This window comes from Pomacea canaliculata, linkage group LG8, assembly GCF_003073045.1.
Source record: "Pomacea canaliculata isolate SZHN2017 linkage group LG8, ASM307304v1, whole genome shotgun sequence".
NCBI lineage: Eukaryota > Metazoa > Mollusca > Gastropoda > Architaenioglossa > Ampullariidae > Pomacea > Pomacea canaliculata.
In genome coordinates, this window is record NC_037597.1 from 13284462 (window position 1) to 13304285 (window position 19824).

The window sequence follows — 19824 nt, forward strand, 5'->3', positions numbered from 1 at the left end:
ATGGCATCAGACACTTGAATATACTACCTCTAAATCACTGTTTTTATGCAGTTTTTAAGTTATTGAAGTGTATGCATTAGAAAGAATGATTCCATTCAAATGAATCTCCTATTTTTTTTATTTTTTTTTTAATAATGCAGATAGTCATCAAGATTACGTACGAGTTACATACCTGAGACCGTTTTTAGTCAATGTTTTGTAAAAGTCAGATTGGAATATGTATTTGGAATACACATGAATATGTCTTTATCAACCAGCCGTATATTTTACCTTCAAAACATCTTAACCACAATAATAAATAAACAAAATAGTTTCCCTTTTCGTTCCTATAAACTGTTTGCCTGTAACTCTGACTTCTAAATCAGTAGGTTTTGTGTTCAACAGGCGAGTGTCTTCTTATCGTAGTCCTAATACATGTGCATAGGAAAGCACAGTTAAAAGTGTTACAAAGTTTACAAAGGCTTCAGGACAATCCAACTGCTTCCCTTCATCAACACAGAAAGATCATGTTGCAGATGGCAGATGATGATGGTATACATTGTAGCTCATTGTGTGACTGGCACTTTACTACTGACATTTAAAGGAATGATTTAAGAAATATGATAAGAAAACAAGGACTCAGATTCAAAATCAAGGTTTTCTCGAGGACAAACTCTTGTCACGTGTTCCTAATATTCGCTTATCAATCCTTCAGATGTGTAGTTTTGCATCATTAATGACATCTGGTTATAGTGATAATCTAGCCGGCTTTAAAAACTTCATTTATCTTCTGTGCGATTGTGACAAATCTCAAGCAGGAATACCTCGTTTATAAACCATCTTACAATGAGACGAAAATATAAATAAATGTTCCTGTGTACCTGGAAGAGCGAAGGGGAAACGATTCTCGCCACGAACATTACGTGGCATGTGGGTCTGCAAACACTTCCAGTTCTGCTCCTCTTCCCGACACAACCACAAGCCATCCTATTACAGCAAACATCTAGTGAGGTGCTCTATTTTTAATGACCAGGTAAAGCTAATAGATGTTATTTCCCCAAATCCGGGCGAGTAAGGTATACCTGTGTACAAATGTACAAATGCGACATCCCGTTTTTGACCACCTACAAAGAATGGGGGAGTATTTACACATATTTTAGGGAAATAGTATCTTGTAATAAGCTTTACCTAATCCTTAAAAACAATTGCACTCCCACTATACCTTTACAAATACACAGCTTTGAAAAGTAAAAAAGGCGATCAATTTTATCAGTGATAATATTTTTTGTTATTAGTTGTCTGTGGAAGCGCCTGTTGGCGTTTCTCGGTTTCTAGGGTCAATCATACACTTACCGGGCGATTGGAGTCAACGTCGAGTTTTTTACTGGTGATCTTTTTGATCTCTTCGTATGACGTCACATCCTCTTTGGCGATGAACCTGAATATGTCAGGGATCTCAAAATCGCCATCGACTGGCGCGGGGACATTCAGAAGCTTCAGCGTCTTGTCCCAGTATTCTCGCAGCTTGACCAGATTGAAGCCTAATTTGGTCTGTGTCAGTTCCTCGGGAATCTGGATCGTCGAGTGGGTGGGAGTCTCCTGAGGGTTCAAAGTAGTCTTTTGTCTCTCTGATGTTTCTATTACTGCATGCATTATGTCGGCAATGTCATTCAAGGCGCGTATCTCGTCTTCCTTTACAAATGGGGCGTTGTTCCTCGGGGTAATTGTTGACTGTTTTTCGCCTCGCAGTTGATATCGAAGTTGTTGTGAATGTTCCGAAGGGATCGAATGACAGTTGTCGGAGGGAATGACTTTCTCCTGTCGGAGACTTCCAGGACAATGTTGGGGAATGCTAGGGAAATGTTCTGATGTATATTGTGCGTTCTGATTGTTGAGTGTAATCGTCTTATGCTCACTCATAAGCACGTCTCTGGAAAGCTTTCTCATGGAATCAAAATAATTAATTTCCGTACATTCTTCCGTGCGGAGTGTCTCACTGGAAGCACGGTTTATACCAAGACCACTGTTCAAACTGATTGACGCGCTCATCTCGGGATGAAGACTGGGCACAAGAGTGGTAGGCACCTTCCAAGACGAAGCTTCGAAAAGGTCCTTCTTATCTTTCGTTGAAGTCCATTGGTAATAAGACTGACATGGCGAATTTATATGCATAGAACTAAGAGACGATAATGAAACATTTCCTGTTTCCGAAACGTTTTCACATAATCTGTAGTTCTGTCGTAACGCCGAGCCTTGAGGTAGCTTGTCAGTCGCTGACAGATCTTCAGGACCATCACTGTGCGCAACAAACTGCCTCGTTGCCTCGGTTATCGGGCGATGTGAAACTGTCCACCCTGGACCACCACTCGATCTGGTGTTTTCATCGTGAACACTGTCGGAATCCATCCGAGAAATTTTGATGCCTCTTTCGACATCGTCAAAGGCTCCCTGTTCGGAGACCACCCTTTCAGTCGTGGTCGTCGCTCTCAACAAACTAACCACGTCTTCCTGGCTGCACGGTTGCATAGAATACACTCTCGGTGATTCACCATTGTAAGAAGGTGGGCACACACCATTTTTTCTGCTGGGTGCAACATTCGTCCTCACACTGAGGTCGAGCGCTCCGTCAATGTCACGGCCTCTCACGACCCGGTCGTTGACAGATGACATCAGCGACAACCTTTCTGCATGAAAGTCACGTGATGCAGGCGGCGCCCAAGACGTCTGGTCGCAAAGACGAGTTGAAACGAAGTGGTCTGGTGCATCCGGTGCAGGAGGCTTGCTTCCTTTGTATTTCTTGACAGAATGAGTGCTGGCATCAGTATTGAGACGCAGAGAAACTGGCAGAGGCTGCAGCTGGGTAACAGCCGGAGCAGAAGAACGAAAGAGTGAGCTGTAAGGATTCGAACTGGTGAAAGTCCGATTTTCACCAATTTGTGCCGAAAAATGCGAAGCCGACTGTACAGACCCTAGAGGCACGATCATCGGCATTGTCTGGACATTTGGAAGCGACTGGCTCCTACCCACATCTTCGGATGCAACACATGGTGGTTCGCTGCCCAACAATCCAGCACTGCAACTCTCACTCCTGGTCGCCCACTGATAAAAACTTATGGGCTTCTCCGGATGGAGCTGCAAGTGGGGTACGCACACAGGGTAACGTACTTCGTCTGTAGGGCTACGACGGTGAGGTGACCTGTTCAAAGACCTCTGTGGGGTCTTGTTGTCAAGCAACGCTGTCAGTTGGGTAGGTGGAGTGGTGTTGCTTTGTTTGTGATGAAAGTATGATGGTGGTAGGCCAGCTTGGTCCTCATCAGTTTTCGACTGAAAAAACGTTTTTCGTGGTCGCCCCATCTTGATAGCTGGAAATGATAAGACACATTTGTCTACAATAAGCAACAGTTCAAAGTGGACACTTTCACGGCAAGCTATTCAGATTACAGAGATGGTCTTCCTAGTACTATTTGCTCTTCATTGCTGGAACCATCTGAGCTCATTATTTATGAAAAATTTCTACTTGGCTGTCAATTAAAGACAATACACACCATCATGGACAAAGCAAAACGTACTTACTTTACTAAGATATTGTTTTGTATAATAAAGATATTTGCTTTTCACTGATAAAGCACTCTAGACATGATTATTTTCATAAAAACACTGGATGCTCTATCTTCGTCTACATAAAAAGAAACTGATCGAGACGGATTCGCATAATTGTGATATAGCTAAAGCAAAATATTACACAAATCTAGAATCTGATGAAAGCACCTATCCTACAAAACCACCATCACCACTAACCAACAGTATCTGATATTACCGAAAAACTAACACATTCTACAGTTCAGAGAGTGTACTATTCATGAAGAAAATCACTAATCAGCCAAGTCAATAGTTCCTTATTAAAAGAATAGTCTTGCAAAAGTGTGCAGAAATCAGAATCTCAAAGCCAGTTTGAAAAGCTTTAAACATATTCTGTTACCAAAGGCTAGAAAACGACTGTCTGGAAGAAATTTCTCACCATCACGTGACATGCCGACAGCTGCGCACTTCCAGAAACGACAGGCACGACAGTTGTTTCGGTTGCGTGGATTTAGTTGGCAGTCGTGGGCGCCACGGCAGACGTAACTCTTGTGCTCTTTCAACCCTCGTCGAAAAAATTTCTGTGTAGAAAAAATTGTGGAAACAACTTTACTAAAGAGGCTATCTTTCTAGAAATGAGGGAGAGTACCTCAACAAGCATACTGGGTGGTGTTGTGCAACTTATTCTATTTCTCCTCAGCTCCAGTCAAGGGACGTTATGAACAAAAGCTCCATCTTGAAACCAGAATGAGGCCTAGGGGGCTGATGTAGTGGCAACCGACATGTATTGGCACTGACCTGTATATCAAAATGTCTGTAATACTGGATTTGGAATTCTCACATTGGCGATTAAAGAAGGAATAAGAATTGCGTGACTGATGCTAGATTTTTGCTTTACATGTGAGTTCTGTTCATGACAATATGCTTGTGTGATATCTTTGTGTGATATAGCAGTTGTAAAAGGATGTCTGGAGCGTTTCTTTTTAGTAATTTGTTCATAGTATGTGTTGCTTTAAGAGTGTGATTTGGGGAATCAAAGAGACATGTAGGTTTGTTTGGGGTTTTTTTTTAAATCCTGTTCTCCATGTACTTTTAGCATAGGCGATTCTGTCGGTGACTTCAATGATTTACATCGTCCCCATCGAATAATTATGCTTAATATATTATTCGGTGTGTACATTTATTTTTCTGGCATTTCTGTGCAACCAACCTGTATGTTTTGATTTATTTCATGTGAATATTTTGCACTTTGTGTGAAAATCTCTTGCATTTGTTTTACCAACCTACATAATTTGCTTTGCATATGTATCTATTGCACTGTGTGTGCATACCTTCTGCATTTGTGTCACCACCCTGTATAATTTGCTATTTATGTGAATGTATTGCATGGTGTGTGCATTCATATCTCTTATGTTTGTGTTTTTGTTCTTTTAAGTGTAATTCTTGTACAGCTGGCCAACTATACCTGTATGTAGCGCGATTTTAGTCATTCTTAAATTGAAATATTATTTTAAAGCAAAATAGGCTTGTCATACGACACTAAAAGCTTGTATTTTATTCTTCTCAATTTTTTGTCAAATTCAAAGCTTTCAAAGATTTTAATCCATTGCAAACGAAAGAAATGGCATTCTGACCATATCTTTTATCATTTTTACAGAAAGACACACAAGACTGTCTGTGCGATTTGATTTTCTTTGTACTGCTCTTGTCTATCCGCCGTTCTTCCTCGTAACAATGAGGCCCATGAGGCCTCGTTTTGGAAAGCCGGAAGAGCCGCACGCGAATGATCCATTTTCCAAACAATAACTATATACCCCTAACTTTACCCACATCCAGAATCCAGGCCCCTATTTCATTCGTTTTTTGAGAGCTGTCTAGTATCCGCAACTATTGCCTTGTACCCTGTAATAAAGTTGAGTCAAAAAGGAGAACTAAATCTGTTCCATTTCAGTGTAGAAGAAAGATATATAACCCCATTGTTTACATAATTTGTTGCAGGAAAACCTGTTAAGCGCATCGTCAGACAGCTTCAACGTTTTAAAAGGGAACAAGAAACGCATATCCTATTTTCTCTTCAAAATATTTTGATACTTTACACAAAAAAAGAAAATAGTTAAGCAGCACAGTTTGTAAACATTTTTGGGTAAACAGATTTATAGTCGTTCTGGTTGGCGAGAGATTGAATCCTGTCTCAATTTTGTTTGTTGGCTTTTTTTGAAATTCCGTAGTATTGTGCTGACACAATACTACGGAAGATGTGTGTACAGCGACTAAGAATGTGCGAATAGCCTGTAAACGCAAGTGTAGGTTTAATAATAAAAACAACTCCGAATACATGCTTAATCCAAGTGCTTGAGTGTATGTGGGCACTAACAGTATTCCAGAGTGTGTGAACGCGCTTATTCAAGTAGGAAATTTATAATGAGGACCAATGCTGATTATACATGTGAAGTGTTTTTAACTGAAACTTTTGTCTGTTTGAAGTTTTTTATTTTTCTTTGGATGTCAAATGGTTTGGGTCACAATGACATTGTCCAGTCATCCTACTTAGGATACGAGAAAACAAAGAAAAACAATCCTGACACAGTTAACTGCAGTAAAACACATAAAAACACTCCATCCTAGGTCGAAAAGACCTACCTTACATCCCTCACAAGTGAAGATCCCGAAATGGACTCCGTTGGCAAGGTCACCACACACCCGACAAAGCTCTTGACCCTCAGCTGCGTGCACTACCATCGGCTTTTCTGGTGTGTTGACAGGTTTGTGTGTTAGAGAATTTATCTCACAAGGCCAACAACTCACAACCTATTTTTAAATCCATATCCTATTTTCTGTCCTCTCAAACGCAGTTTAAGTTTTACCAAGTTGACAACCCCATCATAAATTCATCCTTTCTTCAAGTCTTAGGAGTAAGCTGATACAGTGGAACCTCGGTTAACGAACTTAATCCGTTCTGGAAAGCTGTTCGTTAACCGAAATGTTCGTTATCCGAAACAATTTTTTCCATAAGAAATAAAGGAAATAGATTTAATTGGTTCCCAGCCCCTGTTGACTCGCTAATATTTGAAAGTTACAGGCTGTATATATATATAGGTATTTGTTTTAATGAGAACAGTTATAATGCAATATAAACGGAGTTAAATAAACATAAAAACATTAACGAAAGCATTTAAACAGAAAACTTGCCGTTTTGACGGCGTGGTTGGAAACAGGTGTGGGGAGGAAGGAGTGGAATTACTGCTTTGAATCCCCTCTCCATGAGCACACGTGACATTATAAAATCGGGGGAGACTTCCCTTTTCTGTAGCTTTGAGGTTGAAGAAAAAAACTTGTCCAGTGTCTGCTTCTTCTGCCTTTTTTTGTAAAACTCTTCGGTAATACGACATCACATATCCGACAGACGCATGCCACCTTCATACTTTGAAATCATTTCCTTTTTCAATTCATTTGTTGGCCGCGTCCTTGTCATTACCTCACTACTATTAATTGCTCTTAATCTTCTTTGGAGCCATGATTGAGGATTATCTTATTAAAATAAAGCACAACAATCACTAAATAAGAAGGATGCGCACAGGTAAGGAACGACTGATCGTAACTGTCTCGAGCGCGAATGATGATATGCTGGTCGGTCACGTGTGGTTCACGTGGCTGTTCGTTATCCGAAATTTTGTTCGCTATCGGAGACAAATTTTTAACGAAATTTTTGTTCGTTATCCGAAATTTTGTTCGCTATCCGAGACAAATTTTTAGCGAAATTTTTGTTCGTTAACCGAAAAATTCGCTATCCGAGGCGTTCGCTAACCGAGGTTCCACTGTATATATATAGATTCTTTCCACGTGACAAATAAATGTTTCTTTACAGAGTTTTGCAATTTCGTTCGGCCATGCGTCACCAGGACTTATTGCAGCAAGGACAAGGACGCTAGCCATAAATTTTGCAGACATGTTGTCTACAGATTAATAAAATGGCGAAGTATCACGCTGATGCAAAGGAAGACAAAAATCCTGAAACAAGATGTCTACCTTTTCGAGTCATGCCAATGAGCAGACAGCGCTGGAAGCGACAAAACTGACAGCGATTACGTAATTCTTTGCTGACGTCACAGCAGCCATTGCACTGCTTCTGCACGGCAGGCTCGCCATCTTTGGTGCAGCGGATAAAGAAGCTCTGAATCACAGACAATATCCATATTATCCACTCGCTTGGTAAGAAAAAAAAAAACAGTAAACTTTATCATTGTTACATGATATTTTCAGTTTGGATTAGCGGCTGATTATGAAATAAAAGGCTGCGCACACAGAGCAATTATACTTTTTGATACACATCGAGGTCTAATTATTTATTAATTAGTTCCTGATCAAAATTTAAGATTATTTATTATTTATTGGTGGGTTTTTTTATTTGTTTGTTTTGTTTTGTTTTTTACATGCATTCTCCCGTTTAGTTTGTTTACAACGATATTTGCTCACTTTACAGGGGAGGCAAACAGTAGCCCCGAAGAAGTTGCCGCTGGCACGGTCACCACAGACGGCGCAGGCTGCACTGTTGAGGACGTTGTCCGGTGGTGCAAGGTTTTGGCGGCGTGTCACGTTGTGCCCAGGCCCTGAACCCATGCGATGGCTGCCTTCCTCGCCACCTTGCGTGGGAGGATGCTGTTCATAACTGCTCCCCTCGTAGCTGCCAGTAAAGTCCCCCTTCAAAACGGTGGTCTTGGCTGTGGGCATGGCCTTCGAGTCCCAATCAACCAACAGCCATACGACGTCAGGGGAGACGAAAAAGAAGCTTGATAACTTGAATCAGTTTATTCTGGCCCTGGAAAGTCACTGTTTTTAAAGGCATTGACTGTGTAGTCACAGAAATGGGATCCTTATCTCTGGAAGGAATAAAGTACGTGCATAGAGAGTTTTGGTATACGGGGCACTGTCCTTGGTTCCCTTGAAAGTGCGACGATTACTTGAGTGGTCCTTTATGACATATCACGACTCTGCTGCTATTTAAAGAAAAGAAACAAGTACAATTAAACGCCTTTTTCAAGCTTTTCAGAGATTGATTTTAGTGTAGTTGCGTGTGCACACGTGCGACAGAGAGAGAGAAAGAAAAGAAACGAAAGAAAAGATAATCAGCTTTGCTAAATATAACGGACGCATTGGGAAAGCTAATGGAACACACAGACTTTAAAAAAAAGGTCAAAGAATTGCTCATGTAAATCCCGGTGACACAGAATCGCATGAATAATTATGAAGAGCCAGATCTCGTCCCAGCCAGGGGCCGTAATTATGAAACATCGTTTCCACGTGGCAAAAATGGAGAATTCAAGGAGAAGCGTCTTTCTTCCGAAGTTATAAAGCGGCGTCCACACCCTAGCAGATACTACTACATGTTTCTTTACCCTAAGACAGTGGTTCTCAAAGCATAAGTCAGGTGGTCCGCGGCTGACAGTCGTCAAATGTCAGCAAAGTGATGTTTAAAGTGATGCATTCCTCGCATTAACATTTTAATTACAAAGAACGAGGTAGTTTTATGTCAATTTATTACTATATTACTTTTACAAAAGGACATTTAGTTTTGAATTAAAATGAAACAAATGCGGCAATTTAAATTTGAAATTCATAGTACAGACTGATTTTTAGGCCTTGGTGGTCCGCCATATTGTTTCATTAGGCCTTGGTGGTCCGCCATAGCTTTTACTAAAGTAAAGTGGTCCGCGGTCCGAAAAACTTTGAGAACCACTGTCCTAAGACACATTTGCTTTAAATTACGCCTCCAGGGGTGAAACTCCTCCGGGGTCTGAACACCTGCTTTACATCTTCGGAAACAAGATGCCTGTCCTTGAGTTCCCCATGTTGCCCCAGGGCAACGACTTCCCTCGCGTTATAACTACGGCCCCGGATGTTGTGCACTGGTGTGGGCAATGGGAGCGTCTCGACCAGGGAGCAGATTGTGCCGCAGACAGATTGGGTGTCGGGGTAGTTTTTCACTTGAAACGCGCAGGATGCCAGTCTTAATGTAGGTAGCACAATTGTGAAACACTTGTTTCTAACATGTCCAGCGATGTATGGACTGCACAGACTAACAACGAGCGCGGAAACTGCGAGGGTACTACACATGATTAACACCGCAAAAAGTCCAAGAATCTCTACCAAAAAAAGTAACTCCAGGCTGTTCACGTTAAAAGAAAAAAAAATATTTTGCAAATAACTCCAGTTATTCTGATAATCATTTTATTTTATTTTTTTTAATTCAAGCCACATTTTCACAAATGAACTTTGAGGTCACATTTTATCCCCCGCCATGACGCCATCTGCAGTGCTCTTCGGCCTTGAAGAGAATTTATTGCTGAGACAGTTTCCAGTGTACTCACGCAAGAAAATCGAGCTCCACTACACGCTATTTCGTCCACTCAACTGTTCAATCGATCACGATAATAAAACTACAGACTAACAGTAAGGATTGTGTTTCAACCTTTGACATTTTGCTGTTATTACCAAATCTGGAATTTTTTTTTAATGTGTGGCTCTTTTGTCCCTCAAACAATAAAGAAGAAAAAAAAAAGTTTCACACAACTCGTTCTTCAGAATAATACCGATGACGAACAGAACTATCGTCATCCTCCTCCTCACCTTCCAGAAGGACAACAGTAAAAACTGACGCTGGACATAGAGGAACTTGAGAACAATGTGTGATGCAGGCTTACAGACTATAACAAGTTTTATTTCGTTGAGTTACTCAAATTTATATTCCTAAAAGAAAAGAAAAATAAAACAAGATCACAGAAAAATCAATTGAATAAGAAACAGAAATTATAAAAAAAAATTTTCAGCGGAAGACAGGAAGAAAATAAAGGATTTTGAAAAGAAACTTAGTGATATGGGGAAATGGGAAAGCAAACATATATAAGTTTATCGTATATGCTAGCTGGCGAAATAATCCAATGATTGAGAAATGAACATCACCGACAAAAGTGACAAAAAATATATGGCCTTACCTTGCGTACATGGGCACCGAACCGTTGAACAAATCATTTTTTTTGCTCTTGACAAAACAAATGCCACGAGCTTAAGTTCTTCAAGATCAAGGGAGGGAAAAAACTGACTTCCGCAGGTAAACGGTGGGACACTGAATGAAATCACCGAATCCGTCCACAAGGTAAAAAAGAAGCAAAGCGTGATTTGTTTACATCAACATTGACAAAGCAGAAAATCATTGTAACTGGGCCATGGATATGGGGCTCGGTACGTGTGGGCCATTGATCGTGTCAAGGTACGGGCTGCACTTTAATCAGGTGCACGAGTTACAGGCCTGCTTCACTCATGTCTTCCTTTGGCAACCGGCTGAGACCAAAAGAAGAAAAAAAAAATTCGGCGAAGTCACTCGCACAACACGACTTTATCAGTCAACCTGTGTCTGCCTTTGATGTGCCCACCTTCCCCGCACAGTCACAGTCACTGTTGTAGCCCCTGTTGACGGCTTGACTGAGTTTCGTAGCTTCACTCAAGTGCAGGAGAGTTAATGCCCGACAGGAGGAAGCTTGAGCCTTGCGTCACGCTGCGTGCGGCGTGACCAGCTACCTTACCTGACGTATGTCGCAAACGCTGAGCACACACAAACACTCACACACACACAAACACTCACACACACACGCTAACACACACAAACTCTCTCACACACACACACAAACACTCTCATACACCCACACACTCTCTCACACACTCTCTCACACACACACACAAACACTATTATTTACGTTTTGCTTTTTTATTAATATTATTCTTTTTTGCCAATATGGAATAAATCCATTTGGTTGTCTTGATGAATAGCTATCATTGCACAATATCCCACAGGTGTCACCTAACGGATCAATTCCATCTTGGCTTTTTTTTTTTTTTTTTTAAAGAAAGGTTCAGATCATATTTCGTTGTAAGGACAAACATGGGAAAGAACGAAGAGGGCAAGCACGTAGAGGAGCGCGTGAATGTCATGTAGGTTTGTTTGTTTTTTTTTTTTTTTTTTTTTGCTTTTTTGTGTTTGTTTTGGTTTTTGTTGTTGTTGCTGTTGTTGTATTTTTGGGGGGTTTTTTTTGTTTGTTTGTTTTTTTGTTGTTTTTTGTTGTTGGTTTTTTTTTTTTTGTTTTGTTTTTTTGTTTTTTTTTGTTAAGAATGAAAATCCATGGCTAGTGAATTCTAGCAATATTGCTCAGAAATATTCAATTCATAGAGCCGTTCGGTCATGGCATTTAGCTCCTAAGATCCTTTTCCCCTCCGTCTCTTTCCCTCCGTAAAGATGGCGGGTGGCCGTTTTAACGTACCTGCTTACGAAATGGAGCGTTGTAGTGTCTGTACAGTGGGGAGGGGCGGGGTGCTTACTTATCTATGCGGTTGAACTCGAACTGGTTAACAGACAACGGACGTGGTATCCCATCCGACGTCTCGCCGCTTTGCCGCGGTCAGGAGGACTTTGAAGGTCTCGATGGTTCTTAGATCTTTGCCGAGCATTAACCATGAACTAATAATAGTACAGGAATGTTTCACTGCTGGAATAGGCCGTAAATACGAAGTAAAAGAGAGAACAATGGAAAAGAAAGGCATAGGAGATAGACAATAGCAGCAGGTTGTGCGATGTTCGTGAAGAAGTCCCACTGCGAGTCCCACAAAGACAAAGACAAAGGTCTTTCTCCTACCAAGCCCTATCAACTTGCAACGGATTACCATCAGCTTTCGTCGCTCTTACCACCTTTAAGTCTAAACTTAAGACTCGTTTTTTTCAGGACGATGACCTCACTGCGACTCTTGTCCTGAACCTGAGGGTGCATAGCACGTGTCTGTATTTCACTCCAATGCTTTTCTGACATGACAGGCGTAGAAAATTGATAAGGAAACGGAATGAAGGTTTGGGGTCAAAGATGACCCCTATAAATTTTACATCCTATTCCACTTTTAGAACCGTGCCAGACGGATCTGGAAACAAGCAGCTCACAAAAGTGAATACATACTGACTTATATTTCGTGGTAGAAGAATTCCCAAAGATCTTGTAGGAAATCTGTGGTACGAACAAAACACCAGAATAATGGAAGAAGCATATTATATAATCTTCAAGTGCCAAAGAAGGGCAACTTAGGGAATTGGGAAAATTATGCAGGACAAGCAAAATCTTCAGTCGGCTCGTTGAAAAGGTTCACCACTGATGACAAGAATAAGTCAGGCCTTAGAATGGCACGAATGCAATGGTAAAATCTTCCTCTTAAAGCAGAACAACAGCACTTTCTACACTGACCTTGTGAAATCCTTTGACATCATACACCCATGAGTGATTGTGAAAAATCATTCGTCACTATGGAATATTTCAAAAAATAGTAAATGTAATAAGAGCGCACTAAAATCCGCATCTTCAACGCAAACCTAAAGTCAGTCCTTCTATATTGATCTGAGACATGGCGTGTGACAAACACCATCACCAACAAGATTCAGACATTCGTCAACAGATGTCTGCACCACATCCTCAACATCAGATGGCCCGAGATCTCCAATACAGACCTGTGGGAGAGAACCAACCACAAAGCTGGCAGCCAAGACATCAAGAAGCGGAAGTGGGGCTGGATCGGTCACACCTTGCGAAAGCCGGCCGACAATTTAACAAGAGAAGCTCTGGGCTGGAACCCACAGGGGAGGGGCAGGGCTGGGAGACCCAGACAGACATGGAGGAGATCAGTCCACAGAGAGGCGGAGGCAGCTGGCATCACATGGTCCCAACTGGAAAGGGACGCCCAGAGCCGGATCCGATGGCGGGATGTAGTTGCGGTCCTATGCCCTACTGGGGAGTGAATAGGAAGAAGAAGAAAAAAGAAGAGTACTACATACAGATTTTTATAGTAATTTGTTTTGTGGCAACAGTAATCTATTAGACAGCTTCAGTATTTCTACTGGTGTCAATGAATTCTCTCAGCATTTCTATTCATAATGGCTATGGACTGACTTATGAAACAATGAAGACAAGAAAAGAAAAATCTGCTAAGCACTGACATCAACACTGGACAATTAAATTATGTTTCTTTTACTTTGTTGTGCTATCCATCCAACACAACGACGCTCATAGAAAGGTCAACATTCCAACTGAATCTTCGGCGAATTAGACTAAATAGAATTTAGAAATAAATATTGGCAAAAGTAAAGAAATGAGACAGAGGGACAAGTCAACAGAACCGATCACAACTGACAGCAAGGAAATGGAGAAAGTCCATGAATATACATATCACGAGGACCTAGTGACAACAGATGGCGATATGAAAACGAATAAAGAACAGACTTATCAAAGCAAACCAAGCCTTTGGCATGCTTAAAATAAATCTGGAATCCCAAAGCTGTAAGCAAGTATTAACAAAATTAAGAATCTACAGAAGCAATGTCTTTTTTTGGAAAATGGGAGTGAATGCTGGAAGTATCGGTAAAGATCAGGCAAAATCTAGAGACTTTACCAAACAAATGTCTAAGGAAAATCGTAAAAATATTCCAGCCAAGCATAATCACTGACAAGAAAAGTCTCATAAAGTACATCTGCACAAACATGACAATCATTATCGCAAAAGACGATGGAAATGACTAGGGCATGTGTGCGGGAGAAAAACAGATGCACCGCCCAAAATAAATCTTCATTGGACAGCTGAATGTAACAGGAAACGTTGCCGACCAAAAAAAACTTGAAGTAGAGCATTTTAGGACAAAAATGGTAAGAAGCAGACTGACATAGAATAAGGTAATTAAATATACTGACAGGCAAAAATGGAGATCTTTTGACACCTTGTATACTACCCTGAGGCGAAAAGGACAAAGTAAGCAGAAAAGTAAAAAGCACGCGGTATCAGGTAGATAAGAGGTCAGACGCTGACCTCACTTTCGGACGTATTCCATTGCTTCTTGATTCATTTCATACGGATAAGCATAAAAAATTTATTTATTTATATTTACTAATTTATTTAGTTTTTCAATACTATACGGAAATTAGCCAAGGCGAGATGAGTTAAAAAATCGCATGTAATGTAGGCTCTTGTTTTTTCGTATTTTTATTTCCAACGCTGCGACCACCACCAGAGATTGGAAGAGACGCCAAGGTTGTAGTCCTCGTTAACGATTTATGCAATTATCTCACACACACACACACATATATACGCCACGTGTGCACCACAGCCTGTGTCAGTGCAACGACCAACACGCACTCGTTCCCTTATCGACTCGTCGAAAGCCTCTTTTCTTGTTTCTTTTCTTCTATCTTTCCACTGGTTGACTGTTTTTCATGATCTCAGGAATGCCCCACAGTGGTTAAAGCCTCGCTTCACTGGGTTCATCGTCATATACTGATGGGTCTGTAGGAGGAGGGCTAAGTACTGTTTTCCTAAACTTATTCTCCAACTAATAATTCCGGAATACGCTATTAAAACCTTACTTTCTTCTCCTGTCTGCTCTAAAAACTCAAATGCTCGTCTCTATACTAAATTATTCAGGTGTGTGTGTGGGAAGGGGGAGGGATGCAGAAATTGTAAACTTTTTTATGAGCGTCTTTTCCTCCCAACAAGTAGCGTGGGTTGACTGTAAATTTTTGCAATACCTTACCAAAGGACGCGGTCTCCTGATATGTCACCACTGACCTAAATTTTAACCTGGTTTGAGGACAACGTACCCGGTCTAATAATAGCCCGAAGTAAAGCAAACCCACTGGTCACACGTGCAGTCGACGAACTTATCAAACTAAGTAACTTGTTAGGAAGCTCGCCGAGGGCGCTCACCGACGCGGAACGCTTGTCCTACTACTTGCCCTGCGACCTGTTTCCAGTGCAGAAGAGTTAGTAGAGCACGAAATAAATCAAACAGCGAGCAAGTGAGAGAGAGAGAGAAGACTGACAGCTGCACTCACTCATAAAATAAGTTGGGCACACTGGTCTTCATTTTTTTGTCCACGTCGGCTTCCAAGAGGGAAACCCCCGAAAAACCGCTTTAGCTAACTGGCTAAGTGACGTGAGGTGGGGAAGGGGTCCCTTGAACCACTAACCCTCAAAAGAAAGTCTTCGAGGAAGATTTTGAGCCAGAGACTAGGATAAGCCCACTCCTAAGATAAATCCCCAGCTGGATAATCCCCACAGCCTTATCATTCTGCTGAACCACAAAAGAAAAATATATAGCCTAAAGATTGGAACTGGATATGTGTGCCAATCCGAACTTATATCTAAGCGCTAAAATCTCAGGTGAATCGGCAGGTAACACTAAGATGGCGCTGACAGTCACAGTCACAGTCTCAAGTTAGCATGTAGGCGGCTCGTAAATTTAATGTAACATCCTTCCCCTATCCAATTTTTGTTTTGTTGTTGCTACGTATTGTATGCATATTTAATTTTATGATCTGATTGGATGGAGAAAAAGTATTCGGGGGTTGTTGTTGCTGGTTGTTGTTTTTTTTTTTTTTTTGTAAACTCCATGAGCTCTCCAATCAGGAGAGATATGTGCGTATGCATCATCATCGTCGTCGTCGACGTCGTCGTCGTCATCGTCGTCGTCGTCGAGACAACACCAATCTAACAGTGAGGAGCACTTGCTGTCGGGAGAGGGCTTTATGATCATGTCCTCTATAGACAGCAGGTTGTATACAGCCTCCCAGTGGGCTACTCAAACCTTTACTGTTTAACAACCAGTTTCTCACAATCGTCAGCGACCATACCTGTGTGCTCACCCTGCAAGTTAAAATCTTCCCCAATGATATCTAAGATTTTTGGAACCCAGGCCGAGCAAAGCAACATGCCCAACCTTCCCATCAACATCAATTAAAATACTTGCACATCTTTTGGAAGAAAATCGAAGGGAAGCTTAAAGGACTAAACCAATAATCACTGTTAATTTAAAACGCGGAAAACTAGGCTTCTTTTTATTCTTCCTCTTTACACGTACAATTTCCCGGTCACCTCTTCTTTCGGTACCCCACCGGCTGGACACAGTCGCATTTGGGTACTGCGTCAGTTGTTCTCTATCTTCCACCGACCTGTGTCAACTCTTATACCTTCTTCCATTGAATATACCTGTCTTCTGATGTTCCTGAGTTTAAAGACACTTTCAGAAATAGAAGAATGACTGAGACACTCAGAACATTCACGTTGATAACACCTTTGCCATACGGTGTACTGTATGAAGATTGTGGGTGGAGTGTGTTACGAATTCTATGCTGTAGACATCTGTGATCGGCGACAGGCAGCCTTGTCATGAGTATATGACCCCGTGTGACCCGGCCGGTGTTGGATCGCCATCACCATTCTAGCATTTGCGCGAACAAGTGCGGCTGATCACGAACTTGTCTTACTGGACTGCTGGCAGACGATTTGTTTTCCCAGTTAACTACTGAAACGAGGCAGGTGGGTACAAAGCTTCCGGTTTGGTCACATTCTTTGTTTAGGCTCGCCGAGACTAACAGCGGAGAACTTCGCAAGAGGCTATAAGCGTTGGTCTTGCCAGACAGACAGCAATCCACCCATACACATCCATAAACTGACGCAAGCCTTACTACCTGGAATGTTCGGTGCCAGAGAGCGACGATTAGAAACCAGATGTTTCCAGATACCTTTGTACATTGTATAGAAGCCTTGAGACTGAGTGTCGGAACGAAAGTCTCCATTACAGAAGCTCTGTCGCCGGTCGCCGCTAGCTTAATTGAGGTGTTTGGAGTCTGTCGCCATTGTTTGTGTTGACATGTGTCACTGTCATTTTGTGTTCGGCATGTGTCACCGTTGCCAGTTTGTGTCGCTGTAGCCAGAGTTGCCGTAGTCGCTGCTATGGTAGTTTCTGTGTATGTCGCTGTTGATTGTGCTTCAGCGTGTGTCGCCGATTTTCCAGCGTGTCTGCAAGTGAAGACTGTTTAAATACTGTAAATAAAGTGTTGTTGAAAATCTCTCCTACTTCTACTAAGATCCAGTTTCTTCGAGAGGTTGGCACCTCGTAAGTCGGAACCACGAAACGACGTAACTCGAGACCCTCGTAACCCGAGGACTACCTGTCCTTCATTTTGCCCCTTCCATTCATGGACATAAGTGATAAATCCTAGTGCTACCTTATGACACTTCCATTCATGGAGATATGTGATAAAGCATAATGCTACCTTATGACACTTATAACTGGGGGTCACAGGACATTGTATTCACCAGATTTTAGCCCCGTTAGTTTTATCTCCAAGTTATGACATTCGTGGCCCGTCACCAAACATAAGGAGCCGTAAAGTTAAATGAGTCGTGCTTCCGCTAAGTGCGAATCATCAACTGACCGTTGGAAATGAAAAATTAAATCAAGCAAAAATGCAGACAAAAACTGGGAGACAAAGGCTTGCGTTGTTCTAAGTACCAAAAAGTAAATGAAATATTACTCGGTTTACTATGCAACCAGTGGTCACATGACAGGCGGAAATTAATTGCGCACTTTGTGGCGCCTAGAGTTTTATGTAACCATTAAATGCCTATCTTCTCTTTTAAAGGTGTACTAAAACGCAAAATAATTTCCAAATAGTATAAGCTCGAGCTCATTACACGATGATGCTTCTAAAGCTTCCCCAGTGAGTATCTATGATTTAATTTCAGCAGATGTGGGCACTCTGGGAGTAGGAGTGAAATCTGAATTTAACTTGTAATTTGAGAAAGTTTTGCACCAAGGTAAACCTTTGTCACACCTTCACACGAGGAATGTGTCCATAAACACATATAGTTAGGCCTACATTACAGCACACTGGATAGTTGGTTGGTTGTTTATGTTTTTACGCCGTGTCAGCAACTGTAAGGCTATATCACGGCGACAGAAGGTAACAAAACGTTAAAAACAAGACACCATTGTGATACAATAACAAAAACGCTAACAATAGAAATGGACATTTATCACACTTTTCAACACATTACTTACCCCTTCTATATTATCAAGTAATGTGTTGAAAAGTGTTCATTCCTAAAGGCCACAATTAAACTAGAACCTTAAACCAGAACATAAAAGCCAAAAAAACATCAGTTCAGTGGTAAAGCCTTACCCACCTTTAAAAAACAAATTTTAAAAGTGCTGCCCATGGAATGGACTTAATATGTGACACAAAGAGCCTATTGTGAAAAAAAAAATGCTGGCGAATACTTTGGAGGCCAGGGCAAGCAATTAAAACATGTACAACAGCAAAATGTCCTTGGCATCCTGGTGAGAGTTTACCTCATAAAAGATGGGACTGCGTGGCATTTGTGTAACCCATCCTCAGGATGGTCAACACGACAGGAAAGAAGAACTTGAGGAGCAGATAACGAGCCTGAAATGATTACGAAGATTGGTGAACATACTGCGAGGCTAGCAAGATAGCATGAAGTTCCACACAGAAGACGGAGCAGCCATTCACAAGTCGGGCTGCCTCAGTGGAACTTTGGAGCCACCCGTAAAGATGAAAGAGATCCCAGAATAGTCAAAAAGAACTTCCTGCAGGCGTTGAAGAAAGATGATATCCCTAGTGTCACAAAGCCCAAAGCTCTGAGCAAGAATTTTTAAAAAGTAGTCCAAGGAGGAGCTCATAACAGAGGGAGGGGCTCTAGTGAATATCCACTCCAGCACCCTGTAAATGAGGCGTAACACGGAGGGATAATGGTTTGGGCTCCTTGGCATGAATGGCGTGGAGGGTATTTTGCTGAGGATTGAAAAAACAAAAACAAAACAAAAACAAAAAAACAAACAAACATTGCCTGGAATTTTACGGCGACTTTAAGTTCCCTTCAGATATTTCTTAGCAGTAGTTAAAAGAAAAAAAAGCTAGAGAGAGGACAAGCAGGTGTTCTATGTGATGTCCTTGTATATTCGTATTTTAGTAAGGAACGTAGTATAGGAAATAAAGCTTGCAGGGATTGTTTCTTGAAAATAACGGTGTTCCTCCACTTTCCTCTCCTGTCTGCGGGGGCAATTTGTGGCTTTACGTGCTCATCCGTCATCAGGTAGGTGACACAAGACCCTTGGAAACATTTCATAATTAATCCCTGGTCTTGTCTTTTTTTCTAGTAGAGTAAAACTGATAAGCAGATCACAAAGAACTGAAGAGCGAAAGAATTCGTTGGCTGAGATAAGAACAAAAAAATTATGTGAGCCAGGGGAAAATCTGAGGACACTTCCGCCAAAACAAGGTTCCCAGGTGACAAGCTTCTGTGTGACCGTGCATTTTGACCTGTTTAAATGTCATTTATTTTTCCAAAATATGCTAGCGTGACGTACACAGTTGTAAACAAGTAAGC

The 19824-nt window shown here is 41.4% G+C and overlaps 1 protein-coding gene across 1 annotated transcript; it reads right to left on the reverse strand.

Moving 5' to 3' along the window:
- Positions 1-789: 789 nt before the first annotated feature.
- LOC112570373 lies at positions 790-11038 on the reverse strand. The gene is made up of 8 exons (XM_025248787.1): positions 10548-11038; positions 10183-10302; positions 8032-8552; positions 7585-7729; positions 6199-6305; positions 3998-4139; positions 1333-3341; positions 790-966 (listed from the first exon to the last, which is right to left on the reverse strand). Exons 3-8 carry the CDS (start codon positions 8284-8286, stop codon positions 790-792), a joined length of 2835 nt encoding a protein of 944 aa, XP_025104572.1. The 5' UTR covers positions 8287-8552; positions 10183-10302; positions 10548-11038.
- Positions 11039-19824: the final 8786 nt, after the last annotated feature.

Coding starts and splice junctions, on each gene's coding strand:
- LOC112570373 (XM_025248787.1), bottom strand. CDS start 8,286: ATGCCCACAGCCAAGACCACCGTTTTGAAGGGGGACTTTACTGGCAGC. Junction 7,730..8,031: donor CTGTTTGCCTCCCCTGTAAA/GTGAGCAAATAT, acceptor TCTGTGATTCAG/AGCTTCTTTATCCGCTGCAC. Junction 6,306..7,584: donor CATTGGCATGACTCGAAAAG/GTAGACATCTTG, acceptor TCAACACACCAG/AAAAGCCGATGGTAGTGCAC.